The sequence below is a fragment of the Brassica oleracea genome, chromosome C8, assembly GCF_000695525.1.
Source record: "Brassica oleracea var. oleracea cultivar TO1000 chromosome C8, BOL, whole genome shotgun sequence".
Classification (NCBI taxonomy): Eukaryota; Viridiplantae; Streptophyta; class Magnoliopsida; order Brassicales; family Brassicaceae; genus Brassica; species Brassica oleracea.
In genome coordinates, this window is record NC_027755.1 from 39,212,316 (window position 1) to 39,231,337 (window position 19,022).

General features: G+C 37.4%; 1 protein-coding gene and 2 pseudogenes across 1 annotated transcript; all 3 read left to right on the forward strand.

The window, feature by feature from the left end:
* Positions 1 to 532: 532 nt before the first annotated feature.
* LOC106310810 (4-substituted benzoates-glutamate ligase GH3.12-like) lies at positions 533 to 2,657 on the forward strand. The gene is made up of 4 exons (XM_013748035.1): positions 533 to 843; positions 1,022 to 1,123; positions 1,220 to 1,995; positions 2,089 to 2,657. The coding sequence occupies exons 1-4, from the start codon at positions 533 to 535 to the stop codon at positions 2,655 to 2,657; spliced, it is 1,758 nt and encodes a 585-aa protein (XP_013603489.1).
* Positions 2,658 to 10,531: 7,874 nt separating this feature from the next.
* LOC106310571 lies at positions 10,532 to 12,674 on the forward strand (annotated as a pseudogene).
* A 4,157-nt stretch (positions 12,675 to 16,831) lies between these two features.
* LOC106308307 overlaps positions 16,832 to 19,022 on the forward strand; it is an 8,492-nt pseudogene continuing 6,301 nt past the window's right edge.

A 19,022-nucleotide genomic window follows, 5' to 3' on the forward strand; every position in this document is an offset into this window, starting at 1 on the left:
AATTTTTATTTAGTCTAGGAACGTTTTGACACGTTAATATAGTTTGAGTATGTATTTTCTCCGTTTTCGTAGTGTGAGCATAAATAAGCCGTTTTCCTCTTTTTTGACTTGAAGATTCGCAGCATGTGTTATTCGCGCCGTTGCAGCAATGTAAGCTTTTATTTGGATTCTTTATTATTGGCTAGTTAACTTATTGGGAGATATCCAAATCTTGTATATTTATTAAACTTGCACGACTAGTACATCTTCGTACCGATCCATGAGTATTCCAGTCTGGCTTGTATATTCAAATGTAGTTTTAAACTCAAATCGTCTTCCCACGCATGACATTTTAAAAACTTTTGCATCGGTAGACAGTGTGCATGCCTTACTGGCAGATACCCAAATCTGGTTTATATATTAAACTAGCATGTACTAGTCCATTTTCAAATCGATAAACGCATAGTCCAGTCTGGCTTGTATAAACAATTTAAATGGTTTTCAACGCTTGACAATTTTTAAAACTTTTGCATCGATATAAGGGAACCCTGATATGGTTGGTGTTAGTGTGTTACAGACATCAAAAATAGCAAATATGAGTCTAGGCTGTGATTTCTCTGTTCTGGAAGAGCTTATTTCAAATGCCAAGAAAATTCAAGATAATGTATTGGACAAGATACTCAAAACTAACGCAAACACAGAGTACCTACACCGTTTTCTCGAGGGAAGCTCTGACAAAGAGTTGTTTAGAAAGAATGTACCAGTGGTGAGCTATGAAGATGTTAAGCCTTATATCGATCGTGTGGCAAACGGAGAACCCTCCGACATCATTTCGGGAGAACCCATTACTACGTTTAACCGAAGGTATACACTATACACCAGCTCATCATTGAAGAACTAGAGTTTCCTTGTTCCAAAAAATAAAAACTATAGAATTTCTTATTTACATATGAATGATTTTTTTTTTTTTGCTAAAATTTGGCACATGAAAGATTTGTTGAATCAAAGAGTTATAAATTTGTTGTAATTAATGGTTGTTTAGCTCTGGAACTTCAAGTGGCAATCAAAAGATATATCCTACGAACAACATCTACTTTGAGAATCTGCTATTCGGCTATGCACTAAGCTCTGTCGTTATGTCCAAGTAATTAATATTTACATGCTTTCCTTTTTTTATGTGCTGACAAGTAATTATTTTGACGGCGAAGATGGATTGATATCCTTCTGGTTGATATTTAAGGCATGTAGATGGTTATAAGCAAGGAAAGATGATGATATTTAGGTTCACTCACCAGATATCCCCAACTCCTTGTGGTTTGCCTATTGCTCCCGCGCTAACGAGCTTCACAAAGAGCAAATATTATTCAAGGATGGCAAAAAATAGTACAAGCCCATATGTGGTCGCACTGTGTCCGGATCCCAAACAGAGTATGTACTGTCAACTTCTATGTGGTCTTGTCCAGAGAGACGAGGTTGTAAGTGTCGGCACTACGTTCCCCTCTGTCTTGGTTCAAATAGTCCATTTTCTTGAAAATTACTGGAAAGAGTTGTCTAGTAATATCCGATCTGGTCATGTCAGCGACTGGATCACCGACCTTAGTTGTAGAGATTCTGTCTCTATCATCCTTGGAGAACCAAATGCTGAATTGGCAGATTTAATCGAAAAAGAATGCAGACAAGAATCTTGGCAAGGTATCATTACAAGACTTTGGCCCAAAACCAAATGCATTGAAACTATTGTTACAGGTACTATGTCTCAACACATCCCAGCACTGGATTATTACTCTAATAAACTGCCTCTAGTTTCCAAAGTTTATGCATCCTCTGAAGCATTTTACGGGTTAAATTTGAATCCTCTAAGCAAACCACAACATGTGTCCTACACATTCCTACCCAACATGTCATATTTCGAGTTCATACATGTTGATGCCGATGGAGAAGCCACAAGCGAGATTGTTGATCTTGTGGATGTGAAGTTAGGTGACTACTATGAGCCCTTGGTCACAAACTATTCCGGTAGTCTCCCATTTAATTTATTTATTACTAAGTACTAACTAAGTCTAAATAACTTCTTATTTTAACTAACGTTGTTATGATTTTGTTTTTTAGGTTTACACAGATGTAAAGTGGGAGATATTTTACAGGTCACTGGGTTTTACAATAACACACCACAATTCAGATTCGTACGTAGAAAAAATACGGTTTTATGCGTCGATGTAGAGCCAACAACTGAAGAAGATATTTCAAAGGCGTTGGCTCGTGCAACAGTCGTTCTTGAATCTTCGGATTTGATTTTGACAGGGTTCACATGCTATGGTGACATCTCCACTGTACCGGGTCACTACGTCTTTTACGTGGAACTCAAAGCCAAAGTCAACAATGGCACCAACGTTCTACAACTTGATAACAAGGTGTTGGTGGAGTGTTGTTGTGTCATGGAGGAATCATTGAGTAGTCTTTATAGGAGACTTAGGGGAGATGAGGGATCGATTGGAGCTCTAGAGATAAGGGTTGTGCAAAAAGGAACGTTTGATTCTCTCATGGAGTTCTTTGTCTCGCGAGGTTCTTCTATATCTCAATACAAGACACCTATATGCATAAAGTCTGCTGAGGCTTTACAGGTTCTTGAAGACAAGGTTCTTGCTCGGTTCTTCAGCGACAGATCCCCTACTCTCTGATCCAGATATGATCTATTTGTATACGGTGATGATTGCCACAAAAAAAAATTAGATTGCCTACTTGAGGAATAATGAAGTAACGCAGTTATTTGGTGAGAATGGTTTCTTTGTGGAGAAATGAATGGTTATGTGTTGTGTGATTTTCTTGTGTTAACTTAATTTGAGTATCTTGGTCTACCTCCTCTTGTATTTGCTTCGCATTTGAAACACTAGTTTTACTTCCGTCATTGGGAACCTTCGAAAAAAAAACTAAGACTCTAAGACAATGATATATGAAGCATTATTCTTTCTTTTCGATTCTTTTTTTTTTAACATTAAATTACAGTAAAGATCTAAAAGGATTCGAAGATTACAATCAGAGGGAAACTCAACGGAAAGACAAATAACTAAAACTAGATGAATGACAAAAGTGTTAAACGAGAGAAAACTCATAAAGAAAAAACTTAATTTTAATCCTAGCTAGAAACTTTTGTTCGAATGCACCTCGAAAACGACTTTGAAGTACCCGAATGAAAGAATATGAGAGGGTTGTAAGAAAGTATCTACTAAACAGATGCGGCCATCAAATCAGTACCTGAACTAGAGGCCAACCAGTTGCACCAATCAGCTAACCAAAAGACTAACCAGGATATGTGTTCAGTAAAACAGGCGTATCTTACCAACCATGAAGCATTTTGCCACGAAACCAATTTTCATGCATTCTACACTCAACAAAGAGTCAACAAAAGTTGGAATCATCTTCAAAGCTACTTGGACCAAGAAGATATGAATTTTACAAACCGGAGGTTCTCCAGCCCTTCCATCTGCGAGCATCCGAGTTTAGAAGTTGTTTCAAACTCAACCAAGAAGCGTTCCCACCCGAACCAAGTCATGGAATTAAAGATGGATCTATTATATTTCCAACAAGCCAAGAATGTGGAGAAAAGTCCACGGAAATATGGAGTTATGGCCTAGTTCCCTAAACCGGTCAATCCAGTTCTGCAATTGCCTAATTTGGAGTCTCACCGGTTCAATCTTAGTCAAACCAAACAATGGCGACCAGGAGAGGTTTATAAGCATCTGAGAAGTATATCCAACGATTCAGAAGGAGTAGAAGAGTTCTTACCATGCACCAGAACCCACATGATCAGGAGGATCTTATTGTTTAGAAACTTTCCTAAATTGGATGCATCCCCACTTTGGAGAATAAGTGACCAACGACCAAGCCATCAAAGCTGCAGCGTTTTGGAAGCATTCCTTACTTGTCTAAGAGTCTTAAGATGCACCAGAACTCACCAGAGCACACGGATTCAAGCAAGATCAGACTTGCCATCTTTGGAGCTATTTCTGGAATTATTGCCCATCAATTTCCAACAGCTCTTTTCAAGCCAAGACTACAAAGATTTCGGCCAAGTCTTCAGCATTCAAGATGTTCCCAAGAATCTTACCTACACCCTCAAACCTTCCAGATACAAAACCAGAATCAAATCCCTTGAAGAAAGCTTTTGGATCCAAGATATCTTCCAACGGCTAGTTTTATCGGTTTTCCTTATTTGTTTACTTCTTTCTTTGTTTTAGTTTTCTAGCTAAGTCAAGGCACGAGCCTATATAAGCTCTGTCTAGTCTTAATTGTAGATCACCTTTCAATCCTTAAGAAATAATATTCAGTTTGTTTATTTTTATCAAAGAGAGTCTTTGAATAGAAATATGTCCTTAGGATACTTAAGTGATTCTCGTGGTTCATAGGTTCTTTGTGTGATACAGGAGCCTTGAGACGCAGATTGAGAGAGTCAATCAGCACCCACAGATTGAGAGAGTCAATCATCATCTATCCAACATCATCTATCCATCTTCCATCTTCAATCATCTATCCATAAACCATTCCATCTCTTTATCTGTTTAGTTCTTGTTCTTATTTTAAATATTCATAAACTCATTGTTCTTCATTGTTTCCAGGTTAGATTGGGTTAAAAGGAACAGCAAGTCGGCCATCTTCACCATCTTTCCGTCCGGTCTTCATCCTTACCGATAAGATCGACCCATCGCCCATCCATCTCATCGACCAGCTTCCCAGCCTGTAACATTTGGTATCAGAGCTTGAAGCTCCTATATCAGGTGATATCAATCCATATCTATCTTTGTTCTTTTCATTCCTTGCTAGTTTTCATTTATAAAGACCAAAAAAAGCCATAAAAATTGTAATTTGCTTCAAGTTTGAATTTCTTCATTTTGTGTTCTTGAGAAAAGAAAATTAAAAAGAGAAAGAGTTTTGTTAGTTTGATCCACGAAATTCCTTTGACATATTAGTCTAGTTGTTTGCATTCATTTCCCCCAGCTCCCCTTTCCATATTTAATTTTGCATACCATAAGATCTCTCATTTTGGATTTTTTTTTCTCATTTATGTTGCATCCTTGAAATTAAAAAAAAAAAAAATCTCATATTTGTTTCATACCCATTTCGTGCATATCATATAATAGTTATATTGTGCATTTAAATATATTAAAAAAAACATTTAGTCTGTTTTGCATTAGTTCATTTCCTAGTTTCCTTTTTCGGTTCATTTGCATTTAAAAAAAAAATCATTTTCTTTGTTTCTATAAATTAAAAAAACACAAAGAAAAATTTATTTCTCTTGTTTTCCTTTATATATTTCGTGCTTTCATTGATAAAAAAAATCATTTAATCTTATTTGCATTAGTTTTATAGAATTGTTTCTCTTTTCGGTTTTTGCATCCCAAATCAAGAAAATTCAAAAAAAAAATGCATTTGCTATTTGTCATTTTTTTATTTGCATCTGTCATATCAGTCTGCCTTAGTTCGTGCATATCATTCTTGCATTGAAAAAATTTTATAAGAATCATATTTCAGTTATTTTCGAATTTTACATACCATATTTCATATTTGCATATTTTGTTTCTGCACCTTCCATTCTAAGAAAAGTAAAATATATATATATATTGTCATTGCATTTTCTTCTTATCATTATTGTTCATATTTGCTTGAATAATTTCATCTCATTATAGTGTATTTCGTGCATATTATTGTGCATTAAAAAAAAAATCCAGTTAGGTTTGTTTGCATTCATTCATAGAGTTGTTTCCATTTTAGGTTGTTTGCATTTCATACCAAAAAAAAAAAAAAATCAGTGCTATTTCTTGCTTCCATATTTTTCATGACTTTTGTTTTATTATTACTCCATATTTGATTTATCACGAGCCTGCATTCAAAAAAAAAAAAATTCAACTTAGTTTAGTTCACTTGGTCCATTATTTGCATATCTATCGGTTTTGCATAAGTTCCATTACTTATTTTGTTCATTTGCTCTATCAGCTATCTAAGCCACTAGTTTGATATATTTATCTTGCAAGGTACATCAATTCTAAGGCTATGGAGTATGAAGAAGATGATCTAAGTGAGATCAATACCTCAGAAATAGATTGGGGAGAAGAACCAGATGACTTAAGTGATGATGGAGAAGACCAAGAACACCAGTCTTGTTATGAAACTGATTCTGAAATCAGTTATGGACGCCATCATGAGGAGGTTGGAGATGAACCAGAGTCTCTTGAGCAAAGTTTCTCCAGGTCCATTAGTAGATGGAATGAAGAATACACACCAATCAAATACTCTTGGTCAAGACCAAGCAGTCCATGGACAGATTATGGTGGGGAAAAGGAGGACGAGTTGTATGAAGATTACAACCTTACAAAGAGAGCAGAGAAGGCAGTAGGCTATGGATGTGCCTCATATAGTGTATCAGCTAAACCTAAACCCATCAGCACAAAGAGAGCTCAACAAACACCAACCGGCCAAAAGAAGGGAGTAAGCAAAGATTCTGCTTATACATCAAACACTCTAGTGTTTTCAGGTTCCAGCAAGAACCCTGAGGTGTATTTGACTTGGGAAATTAACACGGAGAAGTGGCTGTGGTCCAACAACATTCACAAAGAAAACAAGCTATCACAAGCTGTCCAAGCCTTCACGGGGAATGCTTACAAATGGTGGCCAAAGGAGAGCAGTCCAAGCACCTACAACCAGCCCGTGGTAGATTGGAGAGACCTAAAAGTTAGGATGTATAAAGAGTTTGCAGAGAAGTATCAAGACCAAGTAGATGCCACATCAAAGTTCCATTGTCAAGCAACAAGGAGGAAAGTAATGTCTACACCAAAACCGCATACTGTTCCTAAACCAAAGAAGGCTCACGACCATGAACCCAAGAAGATATCCTCTAGTTTACTTACACACAAAGAAGGGTTTAAGAGGTCGGCTCAATTAAACAAGGTTCATCACTACACCCTTACCTGAACTGCAAAAGTTACAAGAGATGTGTCAAAAGCTCAAGGAGACTCTAGAACCCAAGGAGGAGAACACATAAAACCAAGGTAAGTCTTCTGACCTTATGAAACCCAAGAACCCAACTTGCTATAGATGCCATAAACGTGGGCACTTTGCTGCTGTTTGTCCATTTAAGAAAACCTTGAAAGAAACATCACTAGGAGAGCAAACTGAAATATCAAAAATAAGTGATAGTTTAATTCAATCTGATTTGTTTGTTTCCAATGCTTGTATAATGCACTTGTCTATTTCAAAAGGTTTTTATACAGGTACTAAGGGGCATGATGAGTCCATTAAAGAAGAATCAACCAAAGGAAATGATATTCTTGTTCCCTTAGAGCTTTCAAATCCTGTAATTATGCACTTGTCTTTGCCAAAAGATTTTGACCCATGAATGAGACAAGTTGATGGACGACCAGACAATGGTGAGAAGTTTAAGGAGAACCAGGGACAGCACCTGACTTGTCCAAAAAACGTTGAAGAAGTTACAAGAAACAACAAGAGTACACAAGCTGTAAAAGAGCAAATCATACTTCAACTTGCTGAAACAATTTGGGTAAATCTAAACTTTACTTTTCCTATTTATAAATTTTCAAACCCAGATATAATTCACTTGTTTCCTGCCAAAAGTGTTGAAATTGTTTCAGGAACAGAGACTAAAGATCATATGTATGATCCCCACAAGGAGAGTACAAGGTGTTTATATGCCAAGAGAAAACAAGAAATTGTCCACAGCCACACCTTGATTCCATACGACCCAGGAGATCAAGCACCACCCATAAGAGTGCCAAAACAAAGCAGAGGAGTAGTGATGTCGTTCCTACCCAAAGGAGAACCACCAGATGTGCCATCAAAGATCAAACCGATCAAATTCCAAGGTAAAGTCCTAGAATCTCAAAGGAGGATGAAACCTGACTTGCTCTATCTTGGTGCAGATTATCCAGTTTCGAGGTCGAAACTTTTTCAAGGGAGAAGGTATGATGTGGCCATCAAATCAGTACCTGAACCAGAGGCCAACCAGTTGCACCAATCAGCTAACCAAAGGACTAACCAGGATATGTGTTCAGTAAAACAGGCGTATCTTACCAACCATGAAGCATTTTTCCATCAAACCAATTTTCATTCATTCTACACTCAACAAGGAGTCAAGAACAGTTTGAATCATCTTCAAAGCTACTCGAACCAAGAAGATATGAATTTTACAAACCAGAGGTTCTTCAGCCCGTCCATCTGCGAGCATTCGAGTTTAGAAGTTGTGTCAAGCCCAACCAAGAACCGTTCCGACCAAAAAAAAAGCATGGAATTCAAGATGGATCTATTAGCTTTCCAACAAGCCAAGAATGAGGATAAAATCCCACGGAAATATGGAGTTATGTCCCAGTTCCCTAAACCGGTCAATCCAGTTCTGCAATTGCCTAATTTGGAGTCTCACCGGTTCAATCTTAGTCAAACCAAACAATGGCAACCAGGAGAGGTTTATAAGCATCTGAGAAGTTTATCCAACTATCCAGAAGGAGTAGAAGAGTTCTTACCATGAACCAGAGCCCACATGATCAGAAGGATCTTATTGTTTAGGAACTTTCCTAAAATTGATGCATCCCCACTTTGGAGAATAAGTGACCAACGACCAAGCCATCAAAGCTGCAGCGTTTTGGAAGCATTCCTTTCTTGTCTAAGAGTCCTAAGATGCACCAGCCCTCACCAGAGCACACAGATTCAAGCAAGATCAGACTTGCCATTTTTGGAGCTATTTTTGGAATTATTCCCCATCAATTTCCAACAGCTCTTTTCAAGCCAAGACTACAAAGATTTCGGCCAAGTCTTCAGCATTCAAGATGTTCCCAAGAAGATTACCTACACCCTCAAGCCGTCCAGATACAAAACTAGAATCAAATCCCTTGAAGAAAGCTTTTGGATCCAAGATAGCTTCCAACGACTAGTTTTATCGGTTTTCCTTATTTGTTTGCGTCTTTCTTTGTTTTAGTTTTCTAGCTAAGTCAAGGCACGAGCCTATATAAGCTCTGTCTAGTCTTCATTGTAAATCACCTTTCAATCCTTAAATTATCTTTTATCAAAGAATTTCTTTGCATAAAAATCTGTTCTTTAGTTTCTAAGTGTGAGATACATTAGAAAGCTATTGATCTCGTGGTTCATAGGTTCTTTGTGTGATACAGGAGCCTTGAGACGCAGATTGAGAGAGTCAATCAGCACCCACAGATTGAGAGAGTCAATCATCATCTATCCAACATCATCTATCCATCTTCCATCTTCAATCATCTATCCATAAACCATTCCATCTCTTTATCTGTTTAGTTCTTGTTCTTATTTTTAATATTCATAAACTCATTGTTCTTCATTGTTTCCAGGTTAGATTGAGTTAAAAGGAACAGCAAGTCGGCCATCTTCACCATCTTTCCATCTGGTCTTCATCCTTACCGATAAGATCGACCCATCGCCCATCCATCTCGTCGACCAGCTTCCCAGCCTGTAACATAAACCTAGGGACAACCGGCACCTTTAACGGAGAAAACACGGTCATCGAGTTGTGCTTCAAAGGAATCGATGACCGTGTCCCTAGGTTGTCCCTAGGTTTAGTAGATTTTTTTTAGTGTTTTATCCGTTAAAGGTGCCAGTTGTCCCTAGGTTTAGTAGATTTTTTATGTTAAAATTATTTTGTAAACAATTAATCTAATAGCTAGACTCGTATAAATAAAATAAGTAATTGTTAATATAAATATTAACAATAAAAAAAAATATAATAATATTAAAACTTTAGCTTTTTTAATATTAATGTTTAAAATCATTCTAAGCAAGGATTATATCGTATAGCGAATACTGATATTTGAGATGATTGGTAAGTGTTGTGGCTTTTATTTTTTGACTTTAGAATAATAGTTGTAGATTTTATTGCTGCAGCTGTAGATTAATTATTTACAGAGCACTAAATATAAAACTATAGAAAAATTGATTTTCAAATCTATTTTATTTCCTATTTTAGTTTTTATGGCTGTAACTTTAAATTTATTCTTAAAGCATGATTGATAAATGAAAGTGGATGTAGTAAACAAATGAGCAGTAGAAAACACTCACAGCACTTACCAATCATTATCTTTCATTCTGGAATCCTATTAGGTTTGTTACCTGAAATGCTTTGTAGGCTTTTATGTTTTTATAATGTTATAATATATTAATATAGATAATTTATTATTAAACTGCTGCAATATCTTATAATCAACCAGTCACAAATATCACACAAACGCAATAATTTTCAAACGTTGTACCAGTCATACAAAACGCTTGAAACAGCAACCACACTCATCCGCAAACTCCCGCAACCGCAACCGCTGCGTTTAAACCAGTCGGGCCCTTGATCGGACTCGTTGACTTACTGGCAGATACCCAAATCTGGTTTATATATTAAACTAGCACGCACTAGTCACTACTAGTCCATTTTCGAATCGATAGACGCGTAGTCCAGTCTGGCTCGTATAAACAATATAAATGGTTTTCCACGCTTGACATTTTTAAACTTTTGCATCGATATAAAGGAACCCCTGATATGGTTGGTGTTACAGGCATCTAAACAAATATGAGTCAAGGCTGTGATCTCTCTGTTCTGGAAGAGCTAACTTCAAATGCAAAGCAAATACAAGATGATGTATTGAACAAGATACTCAAAGCTAACGCAAACACAGAGTACCTCAGCCGTTTTCTCGAAGGTAGCTCCGACAAAGAGCTGTTCAAGAAGAACATACCAGTGGTGAGCTATGAACATGTTAAGCCTTACATCGATCGTGTGGCAAACGGGGAACCCTCGGACATCATTTCGGGGGAACCCATTACTACGTTTAACCGAAGGTATACACTATACACCATCTTATCATTGAATAACTAGAGTTTTTCGTTGTTCCAAAAAAAACTAGAGTTTCTTATTTACATATGAATGATTTGTTGAATCAAAGATTTATAAAATTATTGTAATTAATGGTTGTTTAGCTCTGGAACATCAAGCGGGAATCAAAAGATATATCCTGCGAACAACATTTACTTTGAAAATCAGCTATTCGGCTACGCACTAAGCTCTGCCGTTATGTCCAAGTAATTAATATTTACATGCTTCCTTTTTTTTATGTGCTGCCATGTAATTATTTTGACGGCGAAGATTGATTGATATCTTTTTGGTTGATATTAAAGGCATGTAGATGGTTATAAGCAAGGAAAGGTGATGGTATTTAGTTTCACTCACCGGATATCCACAACTCCTTGTGGTTTGCCTGTTGCTCCCGCGCTAACGAGCTTCATAAAGAGCAAACAGTATTTGAGCATGGCAAAAAATTGTACAAGCCCGTACGAGATCGTACTGTGTCCGGATCCCAAACAGAGTAAGTATTGTCAACTTCTATGTGGTCTTGTCCAGAGAAACGAGGTTGTAGGTGTGGGTGCTACGTTCCCCTCTGTCTTGGTTCGAGTAATCAATTTTCTTGAAAAATACTGGAAAGAGTTGGCTAGTAATATCTGGTCTGGTACTGTCAGCGACTGGATCACCGACCTTAGTTGTAGAGACTCCGTCTCTACCATCCTTGGAGAACCAAATGCTGAATTGGCAGATCTAATTGAACACGAGTGCGGCGGACAAAAATCTTGGCAAGGTATAATTACCAGACTTTGGCCCAAAACCAAATATATTGAAACTATTGTTACAGGAACTATGTCTCAACACATCCCAGCATTGGATTACTACTCTAATGAACTACCTCTAGTTTCCAAAGTTTATGCATCATCTGAAGCATTTTTCGGGATAAATGTGAATCCTCTAAGCAAACCACAACATGTGTCCTACACATTCCTACCCAACATGTCATATTTTGAGTTCGTAGAAGTTGATGACGATGGAGGAACCACCGGTGAGATTGTTGATCTTGTGAATGTAAAGTTAGGTTCCTACTATGAGCTCTTGGTCACAAACTTTTCCGGTAATGCCCTTTTGATTATACTTATCAATTACCTACATCGAGATTACTTGTTTTTGTTTTAGCTAATCTTGTTATAATTTTTTGTTTTTTTTGTTTTTTTAAATATTATCTTTTATTATATTATATTATTATTATATTTTAATATTTTGTTGTTTTTTAGGTTTACACAGATGTAGAGTGGGAGATGTTTTACAGGTCACTGGGTTTTACAATAACACACCACAATTCAGATTCGTACGTAGAAAAAATACGGTTTTATGCGTCGATGTAGAGCCAACAACTGAAGAAGATATTTCAAAGGCGTTGGCTCGTGCAACAGTCGTTCTTGAATCTTCGGATTTGATTTTGACAGGCTTCACATGCTTTGGTGACATCTCCACTGTACCGGGTCACTACGTCTTTTACGTGGAACTCAAAGCCAAAGTCAACAATGGCACCAACGTTCTACAACTGGATAACAAGGTGTTGGTGGAGTGTTGTTGTGTCATGGAGGAATCATTGAGTAGTCTTTATAGGAGACTTAGGGTAAAAGATGGACCGATCGGACCTCTAGAGGTAAGGGTTGTGCAACAAGGAACGTTTGATTCTCTCATGGAGTTTTTTGTCGCCCGAGGTACTTCTATATCTCAATACAAGACACCTATGTGCATAAGCTCTGCCGAGGCGTTAAAGGTTCTTGAAGACAAGGTTCTTGCTCGGTTCTTCAGCGACAAATCCCCTCCTGTCTGATCAAGATATGACCTATCTGGATACGGCGATGACGAACATCAGAAACAATTAGATCACCAAGTTGAATAATAATATGATGTGAGAGTGTTTTATGTGTTGTGTGTTTTTCTTTTGTGTCGCCGTGTGGAATGTTCAGTGTAATTTTTTTTTTGTAAAAAGGAATGTTAAGTGTAATTGTTCAATGTTTTCTTGGAAAATGCATTATTCAATGTTTATCTTGCCATAAATCCGGGATTTCTGTTATATACAGTTTTAGTCATCCCATTAATCCTATATGTGGTGCGGTTTTTAGTTTAGGCATTTTTGTTATGTCTATTTTTTTGACAAAAAAATAGACGGCCAGTTTTAGGATATGATTTCAAAAAATAGCTTCAACCTTCAAATTAAAAAATAGACGGCCAGTTTTAGGATTATTGATATGATTTCAAAAAATACCTTCAACCTTCAAATTAATAAAATCTTTTCGTCTATAGATGTAGGCATGTAGCTGGTTTGGTGAATCATGTAAAATCTATATGTAGTTTACTTTCTTGTTTATTTATTTGTTTCTATAGTATCTTCTCGCATCTCTTATAACAATGTGGAATTTTGGGATATCATTATGCGTGGTCAACATAAGTAAATGTATGCAATTAGCACATAATAACTATTTTGAGACAAATTGTGTAATGTCTTTTTCAAATGTCATTTTTGGTTGTACTAATTGGGATAATATATCTGCCCTTCCTTGAACCGTATAGAATACAATAATGTTAACGATCATTTATTCAAAGATTATCAGTAATCATCACTTAGCATCATCCTGATCAAAATCGAAATTGCATGTTGAATTTTCTTCATCGTCATTTTAATTATGTATTGGTGATAATAGTATACTAGGTAATAACCCGTGTCTTGCGCGGAATGTGATTATTAGTTTCGTTATTTTTTAATAAGGAGACATTAATCTGTTTAATCTGGATATTGGTTCGGTTTTAGGTTGTTTTTTGGCTTTTAATCTCCTAAAATATAACTATCATTTTAAATCAATATTTATTTGGTTTGTTCGGTTAAAATGTTTGATGTTTTTGAGTTTCTTTTCCTGTGATAATCAAAAATTACTATTATTTGTTTGTTTTCATGTTATAAATCTTAGATAGTAGTGATGTCGAATCAATGGTTTCACATTAGGGCTTATTTGCCATATAACCAAATAAAAAAGAACAATTAAATTTGTAGAGAGAGGGTAGAGAGAGATAGGAAGAGAGAGTAGGAGAGAGGTTGTTGTTTTGGGTAGTTAGTGAATTTGTGTTTTTTGTTGGGTTATTGGAGCAAATTTCCCTTCATATTATAGTTTCTAAACGGATAATGGTTTAAAAAAATTATTAAGACAAATCATTTTACTACAATTTGGTCGATAGTGAAAAAAGCATTAAGAAAAATTAGATATTTCAGTTGTGGTAAATACTTAGTTATAAGGTGCTCACGTCAAGGCACACATGTATGTGTATGTAAAAGTATATAAAGATGGTTGATAAATATATAAAGATACTGTTAATTAATATTAAATAACATTTTGTTTTCAAAATAATACCTGAAATATAAAATTCTTAAAATGAAATTATTTAAAAACAAAAATATTGTAAAAATTATATAAACTGTAATATATAACTTATATATAATTCTTTAAATATATGTATATATATATGCATATAACATATCAAATTGGATATCGTTCCTATAAATATTGATATTTGTTTTGCTTCGTAGAATAACATATATCCAGTATTTGAGTATTTGATTTGCTTCGTAGAGTAACATATATCCAGATTTTTCGGCTCGAATCAAAACGGATAACGAATCGAATCAAAATTTATGAATAATTTGTCCAGCTCTATTCGTAAACAGTAAAAATAACGTAAAAAAAAATCATGAATGTGAGTTTTATATTAAAACAAGGTAAAGTACATAGTGTGAACATATTTATGTAGAATTTGGCTGAAAAACTCTCTACATGTGACATGTGTCCATTTTAGTGTGAACGCATTTATTACAATGATTCTACACGTGATATGTGTCGAGTTTAGTGTAAACGCAGTTATTACAATACTTCTCAGTTAATATATAAGAGATTTCATTTTGTAATCCTATTAGCTTTGTTACCTGAGATCTTTTGAAGGCTTTTAATTGGATTCGTTGACTTATTAGCTTGCTCGCAGATATCCAAATCTGGTTTATAAATTAAACTAGTCCAAATCAGACAGAAGGGAAAGAGCTGGACGAACCGCTTCTTGTCCAAAGCTGGTAAACTAAAAGTGGTGAAAAGTGTCCTATCTCCTATTCCTTTTCATGCCATGACCTGCTTTAAACTCCCGGTCTTACTGTGCAAGCAAATCCAATCCGCAGTCACAAGATTTTGGTGGGATGACAAGGAAGGACAGCACAAGATGGCTTGGACTTCATGGGAAAAAATGACGAAACCCAAAGCAATAGGGGGACTGGGTTTTCGAGACTTCTTGGCCTTCAATGATGCTTTTCTAGGGAAGCTAGGATGGAGGATTCTGCACAATCCGGACATTCTACTCTCCAGAATTTATATGGGGAAGTACTGCAATTCTGAAAGCTTTCTAAGTGTAACAGAGAAAAAATTGATCTCACATGGCTGGCGAGGGGTACTTCTTGGAAGGGACCTTCTAAAAGAAAACATGGGCTGGATTGTAGAAAATGGACTTTCGATAAAAGCCTGGCAGGACCCTTGGCTTAGCGTGACAGAGCAACAGAGGCCAGTCGGACCTGCGACTGAAACCTCATCAAACATTACGGTAGCAGAGCTGTTTATCGAGGGCACAAGGGAATGGAATGGGGGAAAAATGCAGGAGATCTTCCCACAGTGGGAGTCTGTCATCAGAACCATCAAACCGAGCATCGCAGGAGGTACCGGCGGGAGTACCGGATAAACTGAGTTGGCTGGGTACAAACTCAGGAGAATACACTACTAAGTCAGGTTACCACCCAGCAATAAAGTTGAGAACCGAGATAGAGGAACACACGGAAGATGTGGGGGAAGTAGAATGGTTCAAATTTATCTGGAACCTCCAAACCTCGGCGAAAATTAAAATATTCCTATGGAAAGTGTTTCATAAAGCCATACCAGTGGGAGAGGTCCTTGCAGCACGCCACATAACTTTCGATGCAAGAGATGCGGAACCCCGGAATCTATAGCTCATCTATTTTTTCACTATCCCTTCGCCAAAAAGATCTGGGCTACAGCCCCATTTGCGACGGAATTTGAGTATAGCGGATTGATAGATTTAAAGGATGTTTGGCTTGATCTCTGTGGCAAAACTTGTTTGCCTCCTACAGGTATTGCGACCGGTCACCTAGCACCGTGGATTATTTGGCAAATTTGGATTGCTCGCAACCAAATTATCTTCGAAGGCAAATCTTATACGGAGGAGGAAACGATGACGCGGGCTGTGAGTCTAGCGAGGGAATGGCTAAATGCTCAGGAACCAAAGCTACCCCCAAAGCCCAAAAGAACCCTTTGCCCGAACCCCAGGCCTCCCCACTGTATAGTGCTTAACACAGATGCATCGTGGAAAGCTAGCTCGATGCTCGCTGGATTTGGATGGACTATAAGAGACTCAGCCGGAACCTCCTCCTTCACAAGACATGAACGCTTTGTAGGATCTGCTCTGGTCGCGGAAGGACTGGTGCTAAGAGAAGCTTTGACCAGATGTAACGAGAGAGGTGTAAGGAAAGTGGTGTGCGAATCAGATTCGACCCAGTTAATCTAGGCTATCAACTCTGGCGCTGTGAAGCCTGAAATCTATGGAATTGTTTGGGATATTCTTGAGCTGACTAGCTCCTTTGATGTAATCTCTTTTGGTTGGATCTCTAGAGAGAGAAAACCTTAATGTTAATAAACTAGCAAAACTCTGTTTGTTGGATGTTGAAGCTTTTATGGCTATAGCCTAATTCTATTTATGATCTAATATAAGTTTGTGTTTCAAAAAGAAAAAAAAATTAAACTAGTCCATCTTTCGTATATATCCATGCGTATTCCAGTCTGGCTTGTATAAACAATATAAATCGTTCTCCACGATTAATATTTAAAAATCTATTGCATCGTTATAAAGAAACCCCTGATATGGGTTTGGTGAACTCAGACGACAAATATGAGTCTAGGCTGTGATCTCTCTGTTCTGGAAGAGCTAACATCAAATGCAAAGCAAATACAAGATGATGTATTGACCAAGATACTCAAAGCCAACGCAAACACAGAGTACCTCAGTTGTTTTCTCGAGGGGAGCTCCGAGAAAGAGCTGTTCAAGAAGAACGTACCGGTGGTGAGCTACGAAGATGTTAAGCCTTATATCGACCGTGTCGTGTCGCAAACGGAGAACCCTCAGATATCCTTTCGGGCAAACCGATTACTGCGTTTTTCCGGAGGTATACACCATCTTAACATTGAATAACAAGAGTTTCTTGTTTACATATGAAAGATTTGATGAATCAAAGAATTATAAAATTGTTGTAATTAATGGTTGTTTAGCACTGGAACCTCAAGTGGGGAAAAAAAGATATTTCCTGCGAACGACAACTTTGAGGATATTCTATTAGGCCTTGCCCTAAGCTCCCTCGTTATGTCCAAGTAATTAATTTCAACATGCTTCTTTCTTTTATGAAACTAACGAAAATGGATTGATATATTTTCGGTTGATTTTAAAAGGCATGTCGATGGTTATAAGCAAGGAAAGGTGATGATCTTTAAGTTCATTCAGCCTATATCCACAACTCCATGCGGTTTGCCTCCTGCTCCCTCGATAACAATTATCATGAAGAGCAAATGTTATAGGAGCCCGGGAAAACGTAGTACAACCCCCGACGAGATCATAATGTGTACGGATCCGAAACAAAGTGTTGGGGAAAGCCACACGGTGCAGCGGAAATACTAATGGTCGTGTTCCCCTGACCTTGTGTGAACCTGTGAAGAAAATACTTTAACGATGGCGGAATGTGATATGCAGAAAAACGTGAATGAGACACACAATTTTTACGTGGAAAACCTCCTCGATGTGAGAAGGAAAAACCACGGGACCGTATTCCACTCAAAAATCCACTATATAAATGCTATGAGTACAACCACGTCCTCCCTGTTCAACAGCCTGAACAGAACAGAGAGTCTAGCAACAAAGAGCTATCACAAACACAAGCAACAACAACAACAAGAGAGCAACACAAAGCTTCAAAACCGGCAGCAACCAAACGACCTCAGTTCACAAGGATTCCGGCATCTAGAGACTAATTCAACCGTAAAAATCCAAGATAAACAAGTCAACAATACCTATGCCAAATTTCAGCTCAAGAAGAGAAGATCTCACCGTTGGATTTACCAAACACTCAAGACTGCTCAGCTGAAGAGCTGTGACGACCAGCTTCACCAAAACTCATACAACAGAAGATCCAACCGTTGAAATCCAAATCCCTTTGGTGAACCTCTAACCCACTGACTGAAGAATCTTCCCAAAAAATATCAGCCTGATTAAGTTCCATTTGATCCTTCAAAACCAGTCTTGAAATAGCCTGACGAGTTTTCTCCTCCTTCTCTCTTCTTTCTTTCTTTTATCTCTCTCTCTAAACTCTATTATTGTGAGTCTACAGAGCAAAGGGGAACATCACTAGTTACTTAAGGTCATGAGAATTATTATGTATCATGCCCACTTGGTTCTCTCCATCTAAGAGGGACCCAACAAACTCCCCCTCCGACTAGATGGAAGAAACAGCCATTCCGGCTATCTCTCGGCATACCTCAAGCTTCCCCCTCGGTAATGACTTCGTCATCATATCAGCTCCATTATCATCCGTATGAACTTTATCAAGTTTCACTTCCTTAGAAGCAACCACATCACGTATCCAATGATACCTCTTCTGAATGTGTTTTGACTTCGAATGAAATGTAGAATTCTTCCCGAGACAAATAGCGCTTTGACTATCACAAAGCAACACATACTTTTCTTACTTGAAACCGATCTCTTCACAGAAGTTCTTCATCCACAACATCTCTTTACAAGCTTCAACTGCAGCAATGAACTCTGCCTCAGTGGTAGATAGTGCAACACACTTTTGCAACTTTGACTGCCATGCCACAGCTCCACCCGCAAACGTTATCAGATAACCCGAAGTAGACTTGCTAGAATCAACATCTTCAGACATGTCAGAATCAGTGAAACTGACCAGCAAAGGCTTCTTACCCCCAAATGTAATCTTCAGATCAGAAGTCCCTCTGAGATATCTCAAAATCCACTTCACAGCATTCCAATGTTCTCTTCCTGGATTGGAGATAAACCTGCTGACAACTCCAACGGC

What these genes read in the sequence shown, in the direction of transcription:
- LOC106310810 (XM_013748035.1), top strand. Translation starts at nt 533, where the DNA reads ATGGTTGGTGTTAGTGTGTTACAGACATCAAAAATAGCAAATATGAGT. An exon ending in ATTACTACGTTTAACCGAAG is followed by an intron (nt 844 to 1,021) that starts GTATACACTATA and finishes ATGGTTGTTTAG; the next exon opens with CTCTGGAACTTCAAGTGGCA. An exon ending in AGCTCTGTCGTTATGTCCAA is followed by an intron (nt 1,124 to 1,219) that starts GTAATTAATATT and finishes TTGATATTTAAG; the next exon opens with GCATGTAGATGGTTATAAGC.